General features: G+C 43.0%; 1 protein-coding gene and 1 pseudogene across 1 annotated transcript in view; one reads left to right on the top strand and one right to left on the bottom strand.

Moving 5' to 3' along the window:
- Positions 1-2,810: 2,810 nt before the first annotated feature.
- Positions 2,811-24,794, bottom strand: part of LOC124592341 (division abnormally delayed protein-like) — a 610,377-nt gene continuing 588,393 nt past the window's right edge. The window contains exons 8-9 of the mRNA XM_047131825.1: positions 9,275-9,437; positions 2,811-4,772 (exon numbers count right to left, since the gene is read on the bottom strand). Of these exons, the coding sequence (XP_046987781.1) occupies positions 4,600-4,772; positions 9,275-9,437 (336 nt within the window). The 3' untranslated portion in view covers positions 2,811-4,599. The remainder of the gene's footprint in view (positions 4,773-9,274; positions 9,438-24,794) is intronic.
- On the top strand, positions 7,103-7,220 carry LOC124596833 (annotated as a pseudogene).

Below are 24,794 nucleotides of genomic sequence, written 5' to 3' on the forward strand. Positions count from 1 at the left end.
CCTCCACTGCTATAAAGAGCCAGCAGTATACATGTTTATGGATATATAGATGAACTGAAAATCTTACTCCTTTTCACACCTATAATAATGACAGAGTATCATACCTTTCCCCGATCTTCAATCTCCTCTAGACTTATGAAGTATAAGAAAAAGAAGCTTGAGCATAGTAACAAGCAGTACCCTCTAATCCTCCAGGCTCACACATCTCAATTGCAGTTTCTGTTCCCTCAGGCTAGCACCATGTGTGCAGCTGCATTTAGATTTAGTCGGTACCCAGTCAGCTGTTTACATAGGCTACCCTCTGTTCCTTCTGGTTAGTTCTGTGTATGAATAGCCACATCGAGACAGCTACCGATCACTGTAAAAATCTGAAAGACTATGTGTTCTCCATTAATTTTGGTCATCTTTGATTATTTCTATATGTCACCCCCTCCCTACCTAAAGGTGCTATAGTTATCTTATCAAAACAGTACTGTTTCCCCACATATGAAGCCATATGTGTACCAAGACTGGAGGAATGCATAAGTTTATGAAGTCTGATTTAAATTGGTCCTTATGTCCCAGACTTGTGTTACTTCTTTTCTTTTGGTAGTGGTGTAAAGTATTGTATATAGTTCTCTCTCTCTCTCTCATGTATAGGATGGAGCAAAACTGTGTCATGAAATTTAACCCTAAATAGCTGATACCAGTAGGAATCAAAATTACTAATGTTTAGTTTATATATATATATATATATATATATATATATATATATATATATATATATATATATATATATATATATATATATATATAGAGAGAGAGAGAGAGAGAGAGAGAGAGAGAGAGAGAGAGAGAGAGATCTTTCCAGATAGTAAGTCCCACTCATGTACCAAGTTTAGTTGAAATTTCTCAAACCATTGCAGACTTATTGCCCCCCGCCCCTCATATCTAAGTGTGGTAGATGTGTCTTACATGGCACACAATACTTTTAACCCATAAGTTGTAAGTGCATGAAGTTTGATTGAAATAGTTCTAGCTTCACAGACTTTTTGTCTTCTACACAACCTCATGCAATTGCCATTGTGTGCTACACCCACAGAATTTAATTCTAGGCAGTTACGTCATACCTGTATTCCAGATTGGAATGCCTGGAACATTTTAACCATAGTTGCCATCACTTTACCAGTTCCTAGTTTGCTAGGGACAAGTAGCGTCTATGACATTATTATTGTTCCCCTGCATAAATTCACAGATGTTCAGTTGAATATAATGGGCTTTTCAGTTTTCGATCTGTACTAGAACATACAGGATGACAACTATTGAACTATATGAAATTAAAATCATCATAACTTCTGAAGAGTTTGGGTTAGCACATTCAAACTGCCTGGTTGGACACAGCGCATGATGGGAATTAGTATGTGGCACATTTGGGGGACTGAAAATCCACATTTCACAACCCAGAAGTCTCTTGACCCTCAACGGCTAACATTGTGGAGTGCAACATCCACTCATGGAATAAGTGGTGCAATATTCCTTGATGGCACAGTGACTACTGAGTGGTATGTAAAGGTTTTGGAAGAAGATTTCATCCCCATTATCCAAAGTGACCGTGATTTTGACAAGGTGTGGTTCATGCAAGATGGAGCTCGACCCCACCGAAGCAGAAGAGTTTTTATGTCCTGAAGGAGCACTTTGGGGACCACATTCTGGCTGTAGGGTACCCAGAAACCACTGGCATGAGCCTCAATTGGCCGCCATATTCTCTGAATCTAAACAAATGCAACTCCTTTTTGTGGGCTATTAAAGACAAGGTGTACAGCAATAACCCCAAAACCATTGCTGAACTGATTATAGCCACTTAGGAGGTCACTGACAGCCTTGATGTTCCAACACTTCAGCGGGTCATGCAGAATTTTAGTATTCATTTGCGCCACATCTTCGTCAGTGATGGCAGGCATATTGAATGTCACAACCTAAATTCAAATATCTGTAGCAATGTTTACATGTAGAATAAAGTGTGTGCATGCCGTAATTTGTAACTAATTAATGTTTTCTTTATATAGTTCAATAACTGTCACCCTGTACATACATACATACATAAATGATCGGTCATAACTGAGAAAAATATTTCATCTTCACACATTGACCTACGACCATAAAATAGATTTTCCGTAGTTCTGTGCAACTGAAACTCATAAAATTAAGCTTACATTTGAATGTTCGTTTGTTCTTGCAGTAACACGGAGGAAAGAGCTGCAAGTCTGTACAACTCGCCACTCTGTCAACAATAGCCGTGTTTGGGCCATCAGCTGTTCCTTCTGTTAACATGGAATAAGTCCATAAAAAGTGTCAGTGACAGCAACATTTGTTTTAAAATTCTTATTAAATTGCTTGTAGTCTAAAATGACGTTGTTCTTTCCACCATTTTCCAAACACTACTGACTGATAGAAACAGGGCCTCAGTTTGTCAGCTGTTCATCCAATGTGAGAATGAAATGTCGTGATTTTTTTAAGTTATTCAATGTCTCATTACATGGTTAACTTAATTTTGTGAACATTATGCCCAGGAGGGAAAGAAACAGGAAGGTTCTTGACTTGCTGTGCACAACAGCACATGGTTCTCAGTACAAAGTAATGGCAATTGACATCTTCACCATACTCAATCAATTATTAGCACTGTTTTACCACTATGAGAAGATGAGAAAATGTAGAATTCCATGTATCCATCAGCTTATAGTAAACATGTTTAGTTTCTACAACTTCTGGCCAATATGCCATCCCATGAAACCATAATTTCCTACACAATTATTTTAGAAAAGTACACCATATTATGTCAACAATTTATTATTTTTTTCATTAAATACAACCAGTGTAGAATATCATATGCACAAAATAATTACTAATATGTTGTCATGATCAAAATTCAAACAAATGGTAGTCAATTTCATACTATGATGTAACACACCTCATCCACTGTTTGCACTATGGGACCAACAGTTCCTAAGGACATCATTCGCCATAATTTACAACCACCACACATGTACAACCACTAATCTTCGAAACGTTTATCACAGTTTTTTTTTTTTTTTGCTTCTCACAACAAACTCAACATGCAAATGTTGAGCAATAAAATCACGAACCATCAACATATATTACATTTTTAAAGAAAAATTATCGTCCATTCATATTACTAATAAACTAAATATCTATTCGTCCATTCGTCTGCTATATCTTGTTTGCTTGCAGTCTGGCGATTGTCATATAGCCAATAGAGCCAACTCAATGCTCCACTAAATAAGTACCAGAAGGTGAGATTCTTTTGTTCGCTACGTATGTCACTGTTCAGCTAAAAAGTGTTAAATTAGGCAACTTTCATTAAGCTGAACTGATTCATCATACAACACAAAACAGACATAAACTTTCAAAATCCATGAACTAACAATATTACATTAGTAGATACTCTATCATGATGTTGACTGTGCGAGTATATTCAGCACTGAAACAATTTTGCTGAATTGTTATTTATGTAGAGGTATGATTAGGAAGCGAAACTAAACTAACAAATCAATGCTGCCTTTTGTTGCGATAGTTAGTCAGGATGCCAAAACAGGTTTGGCCTTGCTATAGTGATTAAAAGAATGAAAAACATAAATAAATAGTCATGCTACTTAAATTGTGGATACAGACAGCTGCTATTTTTGCCATAATTCTCACAAATGATTAATACATCTTAATTATGGTTATGTTCTCTTATCTGTCAAATTTAGGAAGTATTCCCATAAATATTGGGGTACACTAAAGACTGTGCGTTCTATGCACGGTCAATGACAAATTCCTTATCACCCGAATTTGTTTTCATTCACAGAATGAATAGAAACTGAAGATTTGTTCTGCCATTGCAGTCTGCTGGTGGTATACATATTTTAGGCCGTTCTGATGGATTACTTCCTGAGAACATAAGATCTGAAAGTGCCACAAAGAAACAGTTAAATAATTTAAGGTCAGGTACTCTGCGTCTTTTGGAAAATAACACATTTTCCTCATAGCATATTTTACAGAACTCACTAAATTTTGCCTATAAAACTATTTTCTACAACCTAATTGTTTTTATTGTTGTTGGAACATTTTGGGTGAAATCATTTTGGGTATCAGGTTGTGTCATCTTGCTGCCTTCCAGCCATTTACAAAGAAAGACAATATTTCAACTGTCTTTACAATGGTCGTCTTCAGGGCAACGAAATATTACTATCGTCACACTGTGGAGAACTGCTCCAAAGATGGCTGAGCTGTCAGTACAGTTTTGTGGATTTTCTTTAGTGCAACAAAATGATGCAGTCAAATATAATACCCAAATAGATCTTATTCGAACTGACTCTGACCCTGGAAACCTATGCACTTATGAAGGAAATCTATTTATCTGTGAGTGTAATAGGGTGGCCGTGCTTCATCAACATGGTGTGTGTAAAGTTAAACTCCTCTCAGAACTTGCAGCGACAATCTCTAATGGCTCTTCTGCACCACTCATGCAGCAAAAATGGAATTTGTAGCACTGCTTTTTTTCCGCCTGTTGTTATCCACCAAAATGCAGACTGCTTGTTGGCCAGGGTGAGTTCGTCTCTAGCCGTCTCTGTGACACAGCACTGTAACAATTGCGCCATATGCGATGAGCAGAAGACTCCATGACATGGGCGCCCTGCGGCCGGCGGAGGACTCTGCTGGAGGTTTGTCGGCGCCGACTCCTGGTGACACCTGCACATTCTCTGTTGCACTTCGGTCTCCTCCTTCTGGCACTGCAAAATGAAATGGTTGACATGTAGTTAGACATAGCTATAGTGTATATCAAATATGGAAATTTTGTAGAAATAATATCAATGTCCCACAAAATATTCATACATTGATATTATGCTGCTGATTTATCGACAATATTCATACATTTATATAATTGGAACCCACATAATTGTGAGCTTGCTGTAATACCTAGAGCTAACACCCCACTACAACAAGTTTATAAAACACAGAAACCTAGACTATGTCCACCCTGCGACAGGCTAAGAGCATTTGCAGGTGCCTTTATCAGAAGGCCTATGATAACATTGTGGGATGTGCTGTAGTCTGGATTTCACCGCAATCACACGCATTGCTCCTATCATATTGGAAGGTATTACTAAACTGACTTTGATTCTTCCTACTCCAAATCTGATTTGAGTGATCGTAGTGATTTCTCTAGCAGTGCTCTTTCTGGGTTTGAAATGGTAAGTTGTCATAGAGTACATGATTTGAGATGTGGCATTCTTCTGTATATTTCATGTCTGCTGTGACATAGGAGCACTATTCCAGGCAGTATGTGGCAAATGAACTTATTAAAACCAAGATTCAGAATTGCATTCATATGAATTCACAGCTTGTGTATATAGTAACTACTTAATTATTTTTTCATTCACTTAGACTTCTTGGGAGTCTATAAATTCCACATGTATTACACATACACTACTGGCCATTAAAATTGCTACACTGCCACTGTCCAGTTTCTGTATTTTTTGGTCCACTGAAGACATGCAACTTTTTGTACCAATGTGAGCAACAGCCTTTTTCTAGGCACCCTACTGCAAATATCCATTGCATGCTGCTCTCTTGGCAGTGTTCACTCTGAAAGTGGCTGAGATGGACCTGCAATCACTGACAGCAGCAATTCCTCTGGGGTTTGAAAGTATAACTGACAAGGCCTAACACTCCTATCCAGCTGCATTAGGAAATTTTTACGACAACTGTTCCTATGGTGTCTTACAGGGCCACGAGAGACACATCATTCCTTGTAGACACTTTGAATACACAGCGTTACAATAATCCCAAATGACCTACAGACCTGGTGCCAGTGTTTCAATGAACGCCACTTTGGCTACTTGCTTGTCCCTGAGCCAGTGGGCCGGCTGTTGTGGCCGAGCGGTTCTAGGCACTTCAGTCCGGAACCGCGCTGCTGCTATGGTCACAGGTTCGAATCCTGCCTCGGACATGGATGTGTGTGATGTCCTTAGGTTAGTTAGGTTTAAGTAGTTCTAAGTCTAGGGGACTGATGACCTCAGATGTTAAGTCCCACAGTGCTCAGAGCCATTTGAACCATCTGAGCCAGTGGTGCTCGTGTAGCTAGATGGTGACCCATCCAAGAACTGAGTCTAACATTGCAGGGAAGTGGTGTTCACAAAATGGCACTCCGTGTTCATAAACTATCAATGCAGGCAGCTTCGTTCACTGTATGGTCAAGGGCACATCTGTCCAACACAATAGCTCTTTTCTACCATTCTCTCACATCTCCAAGTCAACCCACCTGACTGTGCGGAGAATAATGTGGCCTTTAGATGCGCAGTTGGCAGAGCACGTGTGGGGAGAATGGTAGAGGAAGGGGCTGCAGGCAGGTGCTTTAGGAAAAATGCTGAGCACTGGAGGGAAGTGCCATTCGAAACGGAGCCCTAACCTCACATATTTTGTAAATATTAAGTGGAGCCGCTCCACGCCCACACTTGCATGTTGACGATTCAAGCTACTCCACTGCAAATGCAACGAAAGCAGTGATTTATTTTCGCCTGGCTTGTTAACAGTTCGTAGCTTTCAGAGAAGCGTTATGAGTCGGAAATTGTGAGTAAAATCTACATTTCTCCTATTGCCACGTTAAAATTTGCTTTTTTTGCCAACACGCGGCGGAGTTTACTCAGTGTCACCTCACTAAGTTGTGGACATGCAATTGTGAAAGAATTATGAAACAGTGATTTATTAAGTGACGAATTGAGGAAAAGTAAGGTAAATATCTTGCGATAAAGCGCATCCTCAGTACAAAAATAAACTTGCAACATATTCACTTGTGGTATAAAACCCACAGCATTTCTCATTTGACCAGCTATCGATGGCCCTTTAAAATTACGTTCTTTCATCGAAAAAAAGTCTGTAGTTTCTGGAATAACAAGGTAAATAATGAACTTCTGCATAATAACCATATGTGAAAATGAAAATACTCCCCTATTTGCATGCTACCATTTGGCAAAATCTCATTTCAACAAACGCAAAATCATAGCAACCCTCATTTTTCATTGTGCGCTTTTTCGAATTTCGCACAGCGTCTTTCTTAAAAGGCAACGGCCTTGCCGCAGTGGCTACACCGGTTCCCGTGAGATCACCGAAGTTAAGCGCTGTCGGCCGTGGCCGGTACTTGGATGGGTCACCATCCAGGCTGCCACGTGCTGTTGCCATTTTCGGGGTGTACTCAGCCTCGTGATGTCAATTGAGGAGCTACTCGACGGAATAGAAGCGGCTTTGGTCAAGAATACCATCATAACGACCGCGAATGCGGTGTGCTAACCACACGCCCCTCCTATCCGCGTCCTCCACTGGGGATAGCGCGGTGGTCGGATGGTCCCAATGGGCCACTTGTGGCCTGTAGACGGAGTGGAGTGGTCTTCCTTAAATGCAAATATCACAATAACTAAGGCTATTAACGAAATGATGCGCATGTCATCATGAAGCTGACATATAGAGCTATACGTAACGCACAAGTGAAACATTTTTATTGAATAGTTTCTGCAAAATCGTTTGAGAAAGATTGCAGGGTATGCACCACGATTTCGTCACTGCCAACTGGCTCAACGGCATGCAAATGTGGTCGGCCTCCCCTTAGGAACAAACGAAACGAATGAACTCGCCCTGCACGTTGGACGGAAACTGATTACTGTGCACTGGCCACTGTATCCTGTGTGGACTCCACACAGACAACAGATTTGGATGACTTACGGCGGTGGTGGTACCAGTACTGCACCAGCTGCAATGCTTCAAAGAGACCGGTCCGCTCTTTTTGTCTCGTTGACTTACATTTTACACTACTGGCCATTAAAATTGCTACACCAAGAAGAAATGCAGATGATAAACGGGTATTCACTGGACAAATATATTATACTAGAACTGACATGTGATTACATTTACACGCAATTTGGGTGCATAGATCCTGAGAAATCAGTACCCAGAACAACCACCTCTGGCCGTAATAACGGCCTTGACACGCCTGGGCATTGAGTCAAACAGAGATTGGATGGCGTGTACAGGTACAGCGGCCCATGCAGCTTCAACACGATACCACAGTTCACCAAGAGTAGTGACTGGCGTATTGTGACGAGCCAGTTACTCGGCTACTATTGACCAGACGTTTTCAATTGGAGAGAGATCTGGAGAATGTGCTGGCCAGGGCAGCAGTCGAACATTTTCTGTATCCAGAAAGGCCCTTATAGGACCTGCAACATGAGGTCGTGCATTATCGTGCTGAAATGTAGGGTTTCGCAGGGATCGAATGAAGGGTAGAGCCGCGGGTCGTAACACATCTGAAATGTAACGTCCACTGTTCCAAGTGCCGTCAATGCGAACAAGAGGTGACCGAGACGTGTAATCAGTGGCACCCCATACCATCACGCTGGGTGATACGCCAGTATGGTGATGACGAATACACGCTTTCAATGTGCGTTCACCGCGATGTAGCCAAACACGGATGCGACCATCATGATACTGTAAACAGAACCTGGATTCATCCAAAAATTGACGTTTTGCCATTCGTGCACCCAGGTTCGTCGTTGAGTACACCATCGCATGCGCTCCTGTCTGTGATGCAGCGTCAAGGGTAACCGCAGCCACGGTCTCCGAGCTGATAGTCCATGCTGCTGCAAACTTCGTCGATCTATTCGTGCAGATGGTTGTTGTCTTGCAAACGTCCCAATCTGTTGACTCAGGGATCGAGACGTGGCTGCACGATCCGTTACAGCCATGCGGATAAAATGCCTGTCATCTCGACTGCTAGTGATACGAGGCCGTTGGGTTCCAGCACGGCGTTCCGTATTATCCTCCTGAACCCACCGATTCCATATTCTGCTAAGTGTCATTGGATCTCGGCCAACGCGAGCAGCAATGTCGCGATATTATAAACCGCAATCGCGATAGGCTACAATCCGACCTTTATCAAAGTCGGAAACGTGATGGTACGCATTTCTCCTCCCTGCACGAGGCATCACAACAACGTTTCACCAGGCAACGCCGGTCAACTGCTGTTTGTGTACGAGAAATCGGTTGGAAACTTTCCTCATGTCAGCACGTTGTAGGTATCGCCACCGGCGCCAACCTTGTGTGAATGCTCTGAAAAAGTAATCAATTGCATATCACAGCATCTTCATCCTGTCGGTTAAATTTCGCGTCTGTAGCACGTCTGGTGCAGCAATTTTAATGGGCAGTAGTGTAGAAAGGAACAGAGAGAGAGAGTGGTGCTCACCTATGGGTGCGTCCCCAGAGCCGGAGCCTTCGTCGGGCCAGGCCTCCGCGGAGTCGGCCTCGTCGTCCCACGAGTCCCCCGGCTGCTGGCCGCTGCCGCTGCCTCCCTCGTAGCGGGTGAGCGCCAACGCGGACGGCGCCTCCGCCACCTGGCTAACCACCACCTGCAAACACCGCCACCAGCGCCGTCTCAAGAACACAGGTACGCAAACAGGACGCTTCCGCACAAAACAAGGCAAGACACACAAAGAAAATCTTATACAAAGCAGCACCTCGGCTCAGGCCCAGCTGGAAAGAAAAAGCACTTTCTTACATCACGAGAAATATTGTACAAGAAAAGAAAAATGCCTTCTCAGCCAGACAATTCCGAATGAGCCATGTTGAGAACTGACCACACCTACAGGTTCATCAGAATTCTCCGGAGACACAGATGAAGGTAATGGCACCGCCCTGTGAGCTTTGCATGATTAAATACGACGATCCAAAGCTGGCAGAATTAGGTGAGTAGATTCAGTGTGAAGGCAACGGCAGGGAATGGTACCACGACTAATGTGTTAGTGCAGTGATGGAGACGGCATTTACTTGTGGAAAAACATGTTAATTTTTTATGAGATAAAGTTATTTTTGTACTGACCCTATTAACTAGTTTTATGACGCGATCCACCTCACTCGAAGAAGGCGAAAAGGTCATACAGGCCATTCCCCATCCTGCAATTTGGTTCCACTGAATGTAAAAATAAACTGTGCGAAGTCTTGACACATTACGATATATAGAAAAAAATGGAAAACCAGAAAACCGCGAAAAAACCATAAGGCTTTTTTTATTTTTTTAATTGAACTTAGAACTAGTTAAACCTCACTAACCTAAGGACATCACACACATCCATGCCCGAGGCAGGATTCGAACCTGAGACCGTAGCGGTCGCGCGGTTCCAGACTGTAGCGCCTAGAACCGCTCGGCCACTCCGGCCGGCACCATAAGTTTCTCAAAAGATTACGTTTAACGTGAAAAATGCAAGTACTCCGTTGATGTACACGAGTTATTTACTTCCTTTATAAATGAATGCCTTCTCATTTCACAGATCGCATTGGTCAGGTGACATGATGGGTCAGCTACACCACAGCCGGCCGCGGTGACCGAGCGCTTATAGTCCGGAACTGCGCGACTGCTACAGCCGCAGGTTCGAATCCTGCCTCGGGCATGGATGTGTGTGATGTCCTTAGGTTAGTTAGGTTTAAGTAGTTCTAAGTTCTAGGGGACTGATGACCTCAGATGTTAAATCCCATTGTGCCCACAACCAGATACATCAAGCCAGATACGGGGAGAGAGAGAGAGAAAGAGAGAGAGAGAGAGAGAGAGAGAGAAAGAGAGAGAGAGACTGGTTCAAATGGCTCTGAGCACTATGGGACTTAACTGCTGTGGTCATCAGTCCCCTAGAACTTAGAGCTACTTAAACCTAACTAACCTAAGGACATCACACACATCCATGCCTAAGGCAGGATTCGAGCCTGCGACCGAAGCGGTCGCGCGGTTCCAGACTGTAGCGCCTAAAACCGCTCGGCCACACCGGCCGGCCAGAGAGAGAGAGAGAGAGAGAGAGAGAGAGAGAGAGAGAGAGAGAGAGAGAGAGGGGGGGGGGGGGGGGGGGGCTGTAGAGGGCAGACCAACTGAGCCACGTTTCTTCCTATGACCCAACCTACATCAGTCGTCTTTCACTTGTGAGGGGAAGCAACAGTTGTAGCAAGAACAATGAATTCGTGTTCAGTTTGTTTATGAGTGAATATTCATTTGATCGAGTATTAGTCGCATGAAGTAACCGGAAGCAAACTTCTGTCTCTGCGCACGTAAATTAACTGTGTCAAAGCGCTCTCCTTGATGAAGCACCATCTCGTGCTCCATGTGTTATTCGTCATGCAAGAGGAATGATGAAATCTTTCTATTGCTTTGAAATATTTATCCTCCTTTATGAATTCGAACTATTAGCACATGAAGAGATTATAGCTTGTATTTTCTTTGTCAGTATGTCGAAGGGTGGTCGTGTGCCCCTTCGGCAGCCAAAGCACCTATTTAGATTTCAAGATTATTTCAAAACTTTTGTAAAGTCCGATTTTCGACTTATCGCTCGTGTGTTCTCGCAAAAATCGAAAAATCATTTACAGTATCTACGCACTGAATCTGTAGCCTTGCCATTCTTTGACTCTAGTGATTGTCTGCATCTAAAATAAAAGCGGTCACTTTACTGAATTGTTAGACAGGACCTTCAGACTAAAATAATAAAAGGATACAAGTAGAAACCGATCAACAAATCACAGAAACCATAAAAAACAGGAACTTTGTAATAAACCAACAAACTTTTACCATCTTCGATTTGATTGACGATTTCTATATGTCGTATTCGTCAATGTGGGATTAAAATCTAGATTTCCTCAACTCACTACACGTTCCACGAAATGTCGGACGAACTGCCCGACGTACGTAACTTGCTGCCACGATGTTTCGGCGCAGTGTCATCTTCAGGACTTTACCGTAGAGAATACATTGAACTCCCCTATTTCACACCTTGCCAGCACAAGCGAGGCGCAAACGGTCATCACTGCGCATGAGCTGCCTGAGCTCACGCGCTTCTGCTTCAAGTCATTGCGCTGCGTCCAGCACCCTCCGCAATGAAAACTATCTATCATCTTCATTTGGTAAAATCACATGCATAGCATGAAGATCGGTTCACAGAATTCCACGCAGTAACACTAGAAACTGCCGTCACAACTGTTACGCGTCAGGCAGTCGTATTTCCATGGCTTCATTGCTTATGAAGTTCCAAAAGTTTGACGTATGGCTCGCAATTTTCGTTTCATTGTGTTTCATCTAATGACAAGTAGAAAAACAGCATTCGGGATAGTGAACTTGCTGGCCTGGAGGAGGCGAGTATACTGTTGGTGTTCACCAATGGTCTACAGAACAACGCGTGTCGTTCGCCATACGTAAATTTGCGTCACGCGCTAAGCATCCGTGAACACCTGACGCTCTGCTCTAGGTCATCTTTGACATGTCTTTGTCTTTTGGAGGTCTAAATATCAATTTATTTTGTTGGGGTTGTTGTTGCGGGGGAGGAGACCAGACAGCGAGGTCATCGGTCTCATCGGATTAGGGAAGGACGGGGAAGGAAGTCGGCCGTGCCCTTCCAGAGGAACCATCCCGGCATTTGCCTGGAGCCATTTAGGAAAATCACGGAAAACCTAAATCAGGATGGCCGGACGTGGGATTGAACCGTTGTCCTCCTGAATGCGAGTCTAGTGGCTAACCACTGCGCCATCTCGCTCGGTCAATTTATTTTGTCTTCATACTCTGCCTGTTTTCGTGGAAACATTTCCAACATATGGCAGGTAAGCTAAAAGTTCATTCCTGTTCTTGTGCCGCCATCTGTAGGCAAAAAGTACATCGAGGAGACAATGTGTTCCAACAACGCCGTAATGTCGGCCGCAAACCTTCTGCCGATGAGATATAGCGAGTCCACCAAAAGCTTTTTTATAAAAAGGGAATCGACATCCGAACTGAGCAGTAAATCGTTCTTTCCATCTGAAGTGGCGCAAGTGACTTACGCCTTGGGATAAATTAGCTAGAATATTTTATATGATGAGGACACTTGCCTAGAATAGGTTTGAGTAAAGACCGAAAGTCTTGAACATAGATATTTGAAACACACCTTCGTTATGGATGTTAGAAGGCCCATCGTCTCTACATCTAGTTAATACACTGAAAATCGTAAATTATCCACTTAAAAAAGGCGAAAAACTTACGAAAGTCTGCAATAAATTATTTATAGTAAACAAGAAACGGAAGCAGCATGTGCTTCAGCTTGTATCTGAGTATTCCTTGTGCAAATTTTCGTTTTTATTTTCAATTGTAACGGCCTAGGTGTACCCTTTCTCCTTTTCTTATAACAGACCAATCCTCACAAAATTATTTTTTTGGCGCAACAGAAACATACTGATGGTAGCGTGAAAAAAAAGAAAGAAAAAAAACACACACACAACTTGAAAACTAAAAGCAAAACCACAACTGCAGTGATCAGTTTTTCAAGAGAACAATGAAATGTCAGCAGTTTTGAACGGCAATTAGCAATACGGTGTAGTATAATGTAGTTCATGATTGTGCATTATTTTTAAACCACTCGTTATAGTCAATCATTAACATAAAACTGAATATAGTTTATATTTGAAGAACATATTTCCCATAATTCCAGGTTGTGTTAGGTTAGGTTAACATATTTCAAACTGGCAAATGAGTTTTTTTTTTTGTATATGTTCCACTGCGCATTATTAAGAATTCTCGGCAGAGACTGTTTCCTTTATATTGTTAACAAAACTCGCCTAAAAGTCATTAATTCTTTCTATATACCATTGCACCAAACGACGTAGCCCGCTTAATGCCCCGTGTAAACGATCGAACAATTTGTCAGACTTCACTAGTCTATCAAATTATTTGGCTGTGTGCGGTTTTGTTTGACGTGTTTTTCAAACATAGATGGAGTCTGGCGTGTTTAGAGAAATTTTGATTGACGGCCGATTTAACAACACGTCGGACGTTGTTTGTGTTGATGTTTCGCCGCACATGTTAGTGAGAAGGTGTTTTCCTCGCTATATCGTGAGTTTCCACAGTCGAGCAAACTACGATAAAAGACTATATGGATGAAAACAAAAGAGACTGGCAGATAACACAGGGTAGGGAGGTTGCGTTTCTCCCAGCTACAAATTGCACACGAAGACCTTAGAAAGAAAATCAGTATTCTACGCACATACAAGCGGGAGTGTGATAACGTAAAAAAAGGTCGAAGCTCTTCAGTTCTCCCACAGACGAAGTGTATGTTCCCATGTTGTAGTACTTCAATGAAGTTCAATTAGATTTTCAGGGGTACATTTATCTCTCAATTTCAACCATTCCTATCAGCGTCTTGTTTTCCGTTTCTTCCTGACACACAGTGCCAATGTCAATGCAAGAAACGCTTTGACTGCATTGATAGCCATTCTCGCTAGTGTCACAATAGTTTGCGACAGTCACTTTAAAAGTGAGGTTTAATTTGATAAACTGTTTTGGTACGTCTGCACGCTAGTTTGACAAACCCGTGGGTAGAAAACAGCGAATTTGACAAACAAGTTTGATCGCTTACAGGGGCCTTAAACGAATAAAGTCAGATACACTCTACCTCACTTCATTTAGTGCTGGTTTTACGATCTTGTTTTACATTCCTTTCCGTAATCATCAGTTTAGCGTCAGTGTGCTTTTACAACACATTTGTGTATCATGTTTCAACAAACTGTGTCTACAAAGTTCACGAGACTGCTTTAATGTTTGACCCACTAAGATATGACAGTGTGCTCATTCTCTCACGACGAATACGGCAGTGTTTGGTTCCCAGTTTGCATTGTTAAGCACGGCAAGATCAGGTTTTCCCTGTGACAGATATCGAACGAACTCAGAGACACGCTGTCTAGGATCGTGCAACGGAAATTCTCCGGGATGTTATATGGAAATCACTGGAAAAAAGACTACGTATATCCCGCGAAAGCCTGTTGCGTAAATTTAGAGAGCATCTAAAAGAAGAGGTCTGTGCGACCATTATACTGCCACCATCGCATGTATCGCGTAGAGATCCTCAGAAGAAGCTGAGAGAGATTAGTTAAAGGACAGAGGCACGCAGTCAGTTTTCTCTTGCTCGGTACAACATCGAAATTTCATGGGTGAAATATTTTAACCCCATCTTGACCAAAACTGGAGTACGCTAAGGCGACAAATTATCGCCAATATTGTTCAACCTACTGCTGGACAATGTAATGAAGGAATCGGAAAAAGAACTGAAAATCCGAAAACATTGGGAACCAACGCGACTGAACAAAATAGAAGTATCAAAGCTCGCTTTAGCAAACGACTTTGCCACATTCTCGGATGGCGAAACAATAACAACTAAGCAAATAGAAATACTAAAAGAATGTGCAGAAAAAGTTGGCATGTAAATCCCGTTCCAGAAATCTGGTTTCTTCTGCTAAAAAAAAAAAAAAGGCAAGATAAAGAGAGTTACACAGTTCAAATATCTGGATGAAATCCTCGAAGCTGCAGGAGGAGAAAAGATCTCACAGAAGACTCGACTACAAAATATGAAGAGAGCTTACGGCAGAACACAAGACATATATATAAATATATATAATAAGAAATGCATGTCCATTCAAGCAAAGATCAGACACTACAACACAGCAATCAACCCTGAAATACTAAGTGAGACACTAACACTTCATAGGAAAAACGACATGGAAAGCATACTGAAGGGAAAAGTCAAAATCATGAGACAAATTCTCGGCACAAAGCTGACAAAAGAGAGATACAGATTACACCCTAGGGAAACAACAGAGGAGATGTCAAACCTAGCAGCAAATGTCGGAAAAAGAAAGTTAAAATTCTTCGGGCACATCAGCAGGCGACCACCAAGAAGACTCACCAACAGAGTTCTGAGATACGTACAAGGTGTCAAGTCAAAAGTAACATGGATCACAGAAGTTAAACTTGACCTAGAGAAAGCACAAATCGATCCAATGGAAACTGAAGACAGAAACGTATACAAAGACAAGAAATGCAACTGGAACGTTAGGTCAGAAAATGAAGCCCCCAAAGAAACCAGGGACAAAGTGGACTGAGGATTGAAAGAGTCTGCATGGAGAAAAAATGCGAGAATCGTAGACGAGGAGAAAGAATGCTCAAATGAGGCAGATTGCTTTGCGTTATCCTACAGGGTCTCGACGCAAATAATAATAATAACAATAATTTATTTATTTACATAGTTTACGCCCACATTGGAGCACTAAAATCAAACATAATACAACAGAGTCTACAATAATTAAGTTTAAGTCTTAGCAGTCAGCAATTTCTTCCATTCCCAAAACTTCTTCATTCGCTGTGATCTGGCTGCTCGTTTTTCTGCAGATATGGCATACTTCTTCCGTTCTGATGATAATAATAATAAACAATAATAATAATAATAATCACCAATACTAGAAAAACACAAACAATCTTTTTGACAGCTGAGAAGAGACTAAATATCTACATCTACAGCCATACTCGCGCCTGGTTGACACTGTACACATACATTCCACATATGTTTACCTACACAACAACGAAAACGTCAAACTAAATTGACTAATATAAATCGCTAAATTACACAATTCTCGTTATTTTTGGAACACATCTCGAGCATACAGCCTAAGTTAGTACAGGTCCAAAAGTACTTCAGTTTTATGATAGCCTTATTATTTGTAAAAAGCACACTCAGTAAACTCTGCGAACAATGCGAATATATGAAAACTGTAGTACTCTCCAGCATTTATGAGAGCAAGTAACATGATTACAGGGTCACAGTAGTTTGTATAAAGGTCCTTCTGTGTGTGTTCTTTGTAAGCGGGTTTACCAAAGATTAAATTTAAGATGGAAGAATAAGTTTTGAAACTCATCTGTACATTAACGTATTCGTACCGTAGATACACGATCAGACAGTTTTGACACGTCGCTTCATACGCCCACGCTCAGAAAAAAAAAAAAAACAGAAGACCTTGTACGGCTAGACATAGGACGATCATATTCACAGTTCATGTTCATTAGAATGTTCTGCAGAAATGGTTAACATTTGAACCTTGTCGGTTCGCGGGTTCAATATCAACACAGATATCGCGGCTTAACACCACCCACCGGTAAAATCTACCTGTGGCAATAAACCGAAGGTAACGGATCAGTGTGACTTGAGCAGACGTGCAGGATGCGTCGCAGACGTATGCGCGAACCGTACCATCAGATGAGTGAGTTTGAAAGAGGGCGCATTATTGGCATGAGGAGAGTGATGCTTCCATCCGGGAAATACCTGTTCGTGTTTCGGCAGTGCAACCGGTGTGTGCAGAATGATTCACGGAAGGCCGTAGAACACTTCGACGTGGGTCAGGTCGCACCACCCAGACCATTGCAGGACAGATCTGCGTCCTCTTCGGATCAGGCGCAACAACAGAACAGTGTAACACATCGTACATTACCAGGGTTGACAGCCCGTCGCCGTTTATTACGGCATTGGTTACGTGCGCTTCGTTTACTTCTCCGCCTATCTTTGACGAATGTGCAGAAACATGCACGACGGCAATGGTGTGTGGAAGACACCACTGGGGACAAAAGGGCATCAGATAGTGTTTTCAGACGAATCCAGGTTCTGTCTGAAAATGATGGCCGCATTCTGGTTCGCCACAGACAGGGGGAGCGGCATCGCAGTGATTGCATTCACACGAGACACACAGTACCAGCTCAAGGCCTTATGGTGTTGGGTGCTATTGGGTGCAACCACAAATAACAGTTGGTGCATGTCCAGGGCACTGTGGCCAGTGTAACCTGCGTGAATGACATGCTGCGACCTGTAGCCATACTCTTTCTGCACAACACCCCCGACACCATTTTTAGGAAGACAATGCACGACCACGTGTTGCTGCCAAACATGTGCCGTCTTGATGACACAGGATATAAGCCTTTTGCCCTGGCCCGCCAGATCACCAGACTTGTCCCAATCAAAAATGTGTGGGGTATGGTGAAATGACAGGTGCAGCACTGTGACCCAATGCCAACCACCACAGATGAACTTTAGAACCAGGTGAATGCAGCATGGATGGCTTACCACAGGATGCCATCACGCATGGAACAAGTTATCAGGGCACCTGCCTACTAGGCAACAGGACACGTGCTGAATCGAGGTGACTGAAATGCTAATCATTTCTGTAGAACATACTAACGTACATGTCTTGTGAATATGAACGTCCTCTCTCTAGTCTTCAAGCTGATCTGTTCTTTTTTTCCGAACATGAGTGTAGTAGCATCAGTGTGCATAAAAGACAAGAGATTATACGAGGGTGAGTCAAATGCAAGCCTTAAATATTTTTTTAAATATTATTTATTGTGCAGAAGTGGTACAAAGCTGTATCACTTTTCCACATAATCTCCCCCACGCTCAATGCACGTCCTCCAGCGCTTACAAAGTGCATAATTCCTTCACAAAAATATTCTTTTGATAGTTCGCGCAACCACTCATGCACCGCGTGGCGTACCTCTTCATCAGAACGGAACTTCTTTCCTCCCATTGCGTCTTTGAGTGGTCCAAACATATGGAAATCATTTGGGGCAAGGTCTGGTGAGTATGGTGGATGAGGAAGACACTCAAAATGCAGGTCTGTGATTGTTGCAACTGTTGCACGGGCACTGTGGGGCCTTGCATTGTCATGTTGCAAAAGGAAACCTGCTGACAGCAATTCACGTCGCTTTGATTTGATTGCAGGCCGCAGATGATATTTTAGGAGATCTGTGTATGATGAACTGGTGACAGTGGTCCCTCTAGGCATGCAATGCTCCAAAATGACGCCTTTTTTGTCCCAAAAGAGAGTCAGCAAAACCTTCCCTGCCGATGGTTCTGTTCGAAACTTCTTTGGTTTTGGTGATGAGGAATGGCGCCATTCCTTGCTCGCTCTCTTCGTTTCCAGTTGGTGAAAGTGAGCTCAGGTTTCGTCCCCAGTAACGATTCTTGCAAGGAAGCCATCACCTTCTCGTTCAAAGTGCCGAAGAACTTCTTCACAAGCATCAACACGTCGTTCTCCCATTTCAGGAGTCAGCTGCCGTGGCACCCATCTTGCAGACACTTTGTGAAACTGGAGCACATCATGCACAATGGGGTGTGCTGACTCATGACTAATCTGTAAACATGCTGCAATGTCATTCAGTGTCACTCGGCGGTTTTCCTTCACTATGGCTTCAACTGCTGCAATGTTCTGTGGAGTCACAACTCGTTGTGCCTGACCTAGACGAGGAGCATCTTCCACTAAAGTCACACCTGTCGCGAACTTCCTACTCGATTCGTAGACTTGCTGCTGTGACAAACATGCATCATCGTACTGAAGCTTCAATCGTCGATGAATTTCAATAGGTTTCACACCTTCACTACGCAAAAACCGAATAACAGAACGCTGTTCTTCCCTGGTGCAAGTCTCAAGTGGGGCGGCCATCTTTATACTGATACTGCGACGGTATGTGTCCATCTGCACTATGATGCCACCTACAGGCCATTCTGCACGTTGTTTGTAGCACGCTTATCAACTTACAGGATAACGGCGCGAAATTTCGATTTGTTATTACAAATTTAAGGTTTTCATTTGACTCACCCTCGTATTTAACTAATTACTTGTTACAACAGTGGTTTCTTCTTGATAAGTGAACTGAATTAATAAAAATTAACGGTGGCAGGCTGTTTTAATGTTAAGACTAATGTTCATATGTTGATGAGATAATGGTTCAAAATTCGAAGAGTGTAGTGCTGTACCCGCGGTGACCGTAGGCTTCACGCGGTACAGCAGAGTCAGCTAGGTAGGCTGCCTGCGAAATAGGCGTACGCGCCGAGATGACACATACTTTCGACCCGGCGTACAAAGGGCAAAGTCTTTGCTGCACTATTTTTCTGCACCAGTGACATGGACGAAGTTAGAGATCTGCTCACTACCCTTTGTCCCGCCGCGCATTCAGGGGGCTACATGTCCCTGAAGAGAGGAGTGGAGAGTCAACCGGAGATCAACTGGAGACTCAGCAAGTCTAGTATTTCCGGAACCGATATCCTGCCAGCTAGTACAACGAGGGACGCTCGCCCACCAGACTCATCGCTCAGAGAATGGGCTTCTTGGAAGTGTCACTTAACCTGACTAGGATCCGCTACAACGTTATTACTAGCCGAACACTGTATCTGACGTCGGTGCTCTTCAGAAGAGAGTTAAATACTGCGTATATTTTATTCAGTAGTAAATCTTGTGAACTCTTACTTAGTACAGATACAAAATTCATTTTCTCTGTGTACTCACTTATTACTTTAAAATCGTCTTCGCCTTTGGTAGTTCACGGAATTCCCTCGCAACAGAGGTACTGTAAAGCTATGTGTCCTTCAGTAACGAAACGAATAAAAGAAACGATCTGAGCTAGGTCACTTACATCATCAGACTCACCTCGCTGAACTGCAAACATTAAATTTGTTTCACGGACCCTAGTTCTAACAGAATGTTCAATGTTTTAATGCATATCCTTAATACGTCTTCCAACTATATTATCAGCCAAGGCTTTTTTTAACATCTCGTTCATACTCAGGCCCCAACACTGTTTCCAGTATAACACAGAAAGCAATTATCTCAGCTACAAGACCTTTCTGAGAGACCTTGAATTTTTTAGTACGCATTTGATTCTGCTGATACTCCTGTTTTAGGATTTCTTTGAAATAGTCAACACTTTTAACTTGTAAACGTCTGTGGTTGGTTAGTTGATTTGGGAGAGGGGACCAAACATCGCTGTCATAGGTCACATTGGATTGCGGAAGGAGGGGGAAGGAAGTCAGCCGTGCCCTGAAGCGATTTAGGGAAATCACGGAAAACCTATATCAGGATGGGAGGACAGTGTGCTAACCACTGCGCCATCTCGCAGTAGAAATATGGCGCAGCAATTTACTCGTACCACTCTTGCACTGAAAGGTTTTATACCACATATCACACACTCCGGTGCAGGATATCTGTCATTTTCACACCACGTGAACGCCATTTTTAAGTATTCATCATTAGACAGCCTTATTTTGTGTTCTTGCTACTGCATGATGGCACGGAACAAACAGAATTTCGGAAGCACTGTTGTTCTGCAGCTAGTGCATCTACTGAAGTTCCGGTCTCATTGCATGACTGTTGCCCTAGATCTGATGTTTCATAAACTGACAACAGTCTCTTTCTGGCAGTAAATTTATCTACTTCTGATGACTTCTGCAAATTATATCACTTTGAAAGAGGTAAAATAATGACATGTCACGAACGAACAGAAAAAAATACTGAAGAAAAAGTGTACTATCTGCCACTATCGCCGGACCGATAGAGACCGCCAACGTACAGCAGCAGCAGTACATACATTGACGAGCCGAAACATTATGAGCACCTGCTTAACAGCTTGTTTGGCCATATTTGGAGTGAAATACATAACTGATTCTGCGTATCAGAAGACGAACAGTTTGTTGGTAGGTTTCTCGAGGTATGTGACATTACATGTCTACGCACAGCTCATGTAATTCGCGTAAATAGCGAGTTACTGATTTGTTTACGCGGTAACGGCGACCGACAGCGACACAGATCGGTTCAACAGGACTCGCATCAGGCGAATCTGATCGCCGCGACATCAACGTGGGTTCACTATAATGCTCCTCAAACCGCTTACCCCATTTCTGTCTCCGAGACGCGGACAAATCCGCTGAAAAGCCTGCCAGAGTGGCCGAGCGGTTCTAGGCGATACAGTCTGGAACCGCACGATCATTACGGTCGCAGGTTCGAATCCCGCTTCGGGAATGGATGTGTGTGATGTCCTTAGGTTAGTTAGGTTTAAGTAGTTCTAAGTTCTAGGGGACTGATGACCTCAGGTGTTAAGTCCCATAGTGCTCAGAGCCATTTCAAATCCGCTGAAAGATGACATCGCCGCCGGCGAAGGCATCAAGTATGAAGAGTTGCAGGTGGTTCGTAGCTTTCAGCGTGTCTTCGATTACTGTAACAGGTCCCATGCAATCGCAGAAGAATGTCTCCCATAGCGTAATACTGCTATCAGCCTGCATCCATTGCGCGCTGTACGTTTCAAATTGTCGTTCACTCCGATGGAGGCGATTGTGGAGACGACTATCGACCTGGTGTAGCAAAAACGTGACTCACCGGAAGAGTCATCAAGTTTCCATTGATCGACGGGTCGAACCCCGACAGTCCCGTGGCCACTGCAATCGTAATTGACGATGTCGTTGGGTCATCATGTGAACACGTATGAGTGGTCTGCTGAGCAGCTCCACGTTCAACAAAGTACGATGAACGGTGTGCTCCGAAACAGTTGTGCGTGCACCACCGTTGTGCTCTTTCGACAGAGATGCTACGGATCAGCATTTATCCTACTTTACAGAGCAGACAAGCCTCCGAACCCGACGTACGATGAAGAGTCGTGGACGTCCAACCATTTAGTGGTAGTTTCACTGTCCTTCTACCTCTTTCCGCAGATGTTCACGACAGTAGCACGTCAACATTTGACCAGCTTCTACATCTAATGGATACTCTGCAAATCACATTCAAGCGCCTGGCAGATGGTTCATCGAACCACCTTCACAATTCTCTATTATTCCAATCTCATACAGCGCACGGAAAAAATGAACACCTATATCTTTCCGTACGACCTCTGATTTCCCTTATTTTATCGTGGTGATCGTTCCTACCTATGTAGGTCGGTGTCAACAAAATATTTTCGCGTTCGGAGGAGAAAGTTGGTGATTGGAATTTCGTGAGAAGATTCCGTCGCAACGAAAAACGCCTTTCTTTTAATGATTTCCAGCCCAAATCCTGTATCATTTCTGTGACACTCTCTCCCATATTTCGCGATAATATGAAACGAGCTGCCTTTCTTTGAACTTTTTCGATGTACTCCGTCAGTCCTATCTGGTAAGGATCCCACACCGCGCAGCAGTATCATAAAAGAGGACGGACAAACGTAGTGTAGGCAGTCTCCTTAGTAGGTCTGTTACATTTTCTAAGTGTCCTGCCAATAAAACGCAGTCTTTGGTTAGCCTTCCACACAACATTTTCTATGTGTTCCTTCCAATTTAAGTTGTTCGTAATTTTAATACCTAGGTATTTAGTTGAATTTACGGCTTTTAGATTTGACTAATTTATCATGCAACCAAACGAGTTCCTTTTAGCACTCATGTGGATACCATCACACTTTTCGTTATTTAGGGTCAACTGGCACTTTTCGCACCATTCAGATAAATTTTCTAAATTGTTTTGCAGTTTGTTTTGATCTTCTGATGACTTTATTAGTCGATAAACGACAGCATCATCTGCAAACAACCGAAGACGGCTGCTCAGATTGTCTCCAAAATCGTTTATATAGATAAGGAACAGCAAAGGGCCTATAACACTACCTTGGGGAACGCCAGAAATCACTTCTGTTTTACTCTATGACTTTCCGTCAGTTACTACGAACTGTGACCTCTCTGACAGGAAATCACAAATCCAGTCACATAACTGAGACGATATTCCATAAGCACGCAATTTCAACGCGAGCCGCTTGTGTGGTACAGTGTCAAAAGCCTTCCGAAAATCCAGAAATACGGAATCGATCTGAAATCCTTTGTCAATAGCACTCAACATTCATGCGAATAAAGAGCTAGTTGTGTTTCGCAGGAACGATGTTTTCTAAACCCATGTTGACTGTATGTCAATAGACCGTTTCCTTCGAGGTAATTCATAATGTTCGAACACAATATATGTTGTAAAATCCTGCTGCATATCGACGTTATGGATATGGGCCTGTAATTTAGTGGATTACTCCTAGTCGGCCGGAGTGGCTGTGCGGTTCTAGGCGCTACAGTCTGGAGCCGAGTGACCGTTACGGTCGCAGGTTCGAATCCTGCCTCGGGCATGGATGTGTGTGATGTCCTTAGGTTAGTTAGGTTTAATTAGTTCTGAGTTCTAGGCGTCTGATGACCTCAGAAGTTAAGTCGCATAGTGCTCAGAGCCATTTGAACCATTTGATTACTCCTACCACCTTTCTTGAATATTGGTGTGACCTGTGCAACTTTCCAGTCTTTGGGTACGGATCTTTCGTCGAGCGAACGGTTGTATATGATTGTTAAATATGGAGGTAATGCATCAGCAAACTCCGAAAGGAACCTAATTCAAAATGGTTCAAATCGCTCTGAGCACTATGGGTTGGTTGGTTTGTGGGATTAAAGGGACCAGACTGCAACGGTCATCTATTCCTGAGCACTATGGGACTTAACATCTGAAGTCATCAGTCCCCTAGAACTTAGAACTACTTAAACCTAACTAACCTAAGAACATCACACTCATCCATGCCCGAGGCAGGATTCGAACCTGCGACCGTAGCGGTCGCGCAGTTCCAGACTGAAGCGCCTAGAACCGCTCGGCCACGCGGGCCGGCGGAACCTAATTGGCATTAAGTGATTTAATTTGCTTCACTCTTCTGAGGATATTTACTTCTACGTTACTCATGTTGGCAGCTGTTCTCGATTCGAATTCAGGAATATTTACTTCGTCTTCTTTTGTGAAGGCATTTCGGAAGGCTGTGTTTAGTAACTCTGCTTTGGCAGCATTGTCTTCGATAGTCTCTCCATCGCGCAGAGAAGGCATTGATTGCTTCTTGCCGCTAACATACTTCACATACCGTTTCTGAGATACTTGTTCACAGGCTCTGCGTAATAATGATCTCCCCTTTGTCAAAGTCGCTTATCTCAATGTATTTCCCCATTTGCAACCCGCATCTTCGCTATGGGGATCCTCCGTCCGTGTCTGCTACGCTTTCATACTTCTGTCACCGCGTCATGTGCCTGCAACGCCAGCAGGCGGCATCCAACGTCGCGATGGGCAGTGATCATGATGTTCTGGCTGATCACTCTGTA

Source organism: Schistocerca americana, chromosome 2 (genome assembly GCF_021461395.2).
Source record: "Schistocerca americana isolate TAMUIC-IGC-003095 chromosome 2, iqSchAmer2.1, whole genome shotgun sequence".
NCBI classification, from domain to species: domain Eukaryota; kingdom Metazoa; phylum Arthropoda; class Insecta; order Orthoptera; family Acrididae; genus Schistocerca; species Schistocerca americana.